Here is a 2,489-nt window from a genome sequence, read left to right on the forward strand (position 1 = left end):
TGCTTGGGATGAGGCAGAGTAGTAGTCGCAGTAACCTTTGCAAGTTTCTATGTTCCACTCCTGGGGAGATGATATCATTCCCTTGCAGTCATCGACAACCGATGCTGCAGCAGTAGCAACTACAAATCCAAAGACGTTTTTCATCAACAAAACTGACTAATACTGATTCACAATGCGCAGCCTACATGATGTGGGCCTATTTTTCAGTTTGTCGCATTACATTCATCTGGTGCCAGTCCGTTTGATCGTGCCGGTTAAGCTGCTCTCGGGTCTTGAAGACTCGAACACAAAACGCGCAGATCAGTGAGCTGTCCTGAGCTGAAATTGGAGGCTCTTTGACAGGACACGGCAGAGAACGCGCGGGGCTTAGATCGAACTCAAGCTGCGGGTGCGTGGGGTTGGCTTCCAGCTTTGGCGGAACGGCAACTTTGGAGGCAGCAGCTGTGGCGGCCGCTGAGGCCAACAATGTGGCTACTGTAGACTTCTTGCTTGGAATGTCAATAGACGTCTGGTGATCAGGTGCCTACAAACTCACGTTTGACGCGCTGACCTCTCGTCTTACAGCCGCAGCCTTCTCCTCCTTTCGCTTTTCTGCTTGACGAACAGCACTGGTAATGTTAGAAATGTCGAAGGAGAACTTGAACACCAGCAGCTGCAAGGCCGAGTCTGCTTGGTAATACACACCTTCAGGGGTTATAAAGTACTCATTGCTTGGATCATAGAAGAGATTCGCTTGATGCGAAAAGTGGTAACCGCTGACGGAATCATGGGCAAAGCATTCCATTGCCGGCAGAGGGAGCACGTGCTCGTGTTGGGCTTGCCGCCCCTCCACCACGGCTGGGATTGAAAGGTCGTGCACTACGGGGCAGATCATTAGTCGGTCCGCGGCGCAGTGGCTGCAATCGTGAATGACGCCAGTGTTAACAGCGCCACACTGTGTCCTGACATCTCATGTCCCTCACCATCAGGCACTTCCAACTGAGTTTCGACCGACAAGCGAGAGCGTACAGCGTATCGTGCTTGGCGTCTGAAGATGTGGCGTCAGCTAATGCGTTTCCAACTAGCTCGCCGCAGTCAATTCTGTTTCTGGATCCTAGTAGTTCTCACGGTAGCACATGCCTGGTTCTGTCGATGTCCAGCGTGATCTCTGTGAATCGGAGGTAAAACTCATGGGCTGAGTCCGACGAGGGAAACTCAAACAAGTACGCCAACGACACCTGGTTGACTCATGCTACTAAGGTTCACTGTAGGTAATAACAGCTCTCTGGTGGACTCCGCAAAGAGAGAGAGCATCTCAGGCGTCAGGTTTATGATATGCGCCTGAGAAGGAGGCGACAACCGACGAGAGATTGCCATGTCCCTGACCTTCGCCTCCAGCGCCGAGGAGGGCAAGTTAGGTGGTATATTCAGAGCGATTAGAATGCGCGTGCGCCTACCCGTGCGGTGCTTTGCTGACCGCCTCGGTCTCCGTGACCATTTTCTGGGTGAAAGGATGTCTGGCGACGCACTCGGAGTCGGACGACGAAGCTGCACGCCGTCTCTTGTCTGATAAAGAGGTCCAGAGGAACTCACAACTTCGACGGTCCATGTGAATTTCAGCTTTTTGCTGAGGACGGCTCTGACTCTGCAAACAGGGTAAAACGGTTGTAGGAACGACAAGACGCAACAGCGTTCATTCGCTACTCTTCTGCGCACCCCGTAGAGAGGAAAATGATCAGGTGTTTTTTTTAATCCTTGTAAGCATTTGTGTCCTCTTCGCAGGCTTCTACCTTGACAATGATTCTAATGCATGATCTTGGTAAGATTATCCATGTTGAGTCAAATAAATCCACACGATCCACCCAAGGAATGTCATCATTAGTTTTTCTAAGGAATGCCACCTTCCGTTACCTACGATAGTCTAGGAACCAAAGGCAATTTAACCTTGAGGATGCGGATATGGGTATGATCAATCAACTCCATACTGTGCTTAGCTTTTCAAGGGCAGCCTAATTCAAATGCACACAGTCTCTCTGGTCGCACCAATTAAACAGTGTTCAATCTGTTGATATGTGCCGATAACGAAGGTGTGTCTGCCCACAGTTCTGTGCGTTTTGTTCCGCCGAAGCTTAAGTTCGATCTAAGCCCCGCGCGTTCTCTGCCGTGTCCCGTCAAAGAGCCTCCAATTTCAGCTCAGGACAGCTCACTGATCTGCGCGTTTTGTGTTCGAGTCTTCAAGACCCGAGAGCATCTCAACCGGCACGATCAAACGGACTGGCACCAGATGAATGTAATGCGACAAACTGAAAAATAGGCCCACATCATGTTGGCTGCGCATTATGAAACAGTATTAGTCATTTTTATTGATGAAAAACGTCTTTAGATTTGTAGTTGCTACTGCTGCAGCATCGGTTGCCGATGACTGCAAGGGCATGGTATCATCTCCCCAGGAGTGGAACGTAGAAACTTGCAAAGGTTACTGCGACTACTACTCTGCCTCATCCCAAGCA

The 2,489-nt window shown here is 50.2% G+C and overlaps 1 protein-coding gene across 2 annotated transcripts; it reads right to left on the reverse strand.

The window, feature by feature from the left end:
* Positions 1-196: 196 nt before the first annotated feature.
* KVP18_000431 (uncharacterized protein) lies at positions 197-1,588 on the reverse strand (the record flags this gene model as incomplete). 2 transcript variants are annotated; one of them, XM_067957294.1, is made up of 7 exons in its annotated part: positions 197-508; positions 536-934; positions 963-1,080; positions 1,108-1,217; positions 1,246-1,480; positions 1,509-1,545; positions 1,573-1,588. In XM_067957294.1, the coding sequence occupies 7 exons, from the start codon at positions 1,586-1,588 to the stop codon at positions 197-199; spliced, it is 1,227 nt and encodes a 408-aa protein (XP_067809242.1). The 2 variants fall into 2 exon arrangements, with proteins under 2 accessions (XP_067809242.1, XP_067809243.1); XM_067957295.1 differs by lacking the exons at positions 197-508; positions 963-1,080; positions 1,108-1,217; ... (1 more) ...; positions 1,509-1,545; positions 1,573-1,588 and having other exon boundaries at positions 524-874.
* Between the last annotated feature and the right edge of the window lie 901 nt (positions 1,589-2,489).

The sequence above is a fragment of a genome, assembly GCF_019968955.1.
Source record: "MAG: Porospora cf. gigantea A chromosome Unknown PgA_NODE_3723_length_2489_cov_483.308, whole genome shotgun sequence".
In the NCBI taxonomy this organism is placed as follows: Eukaryota; Apicomplexa; class Conoidasida; order Eugregarinorida; family Porosporidae; genus Porospora; species Porospora cf. gigantea A.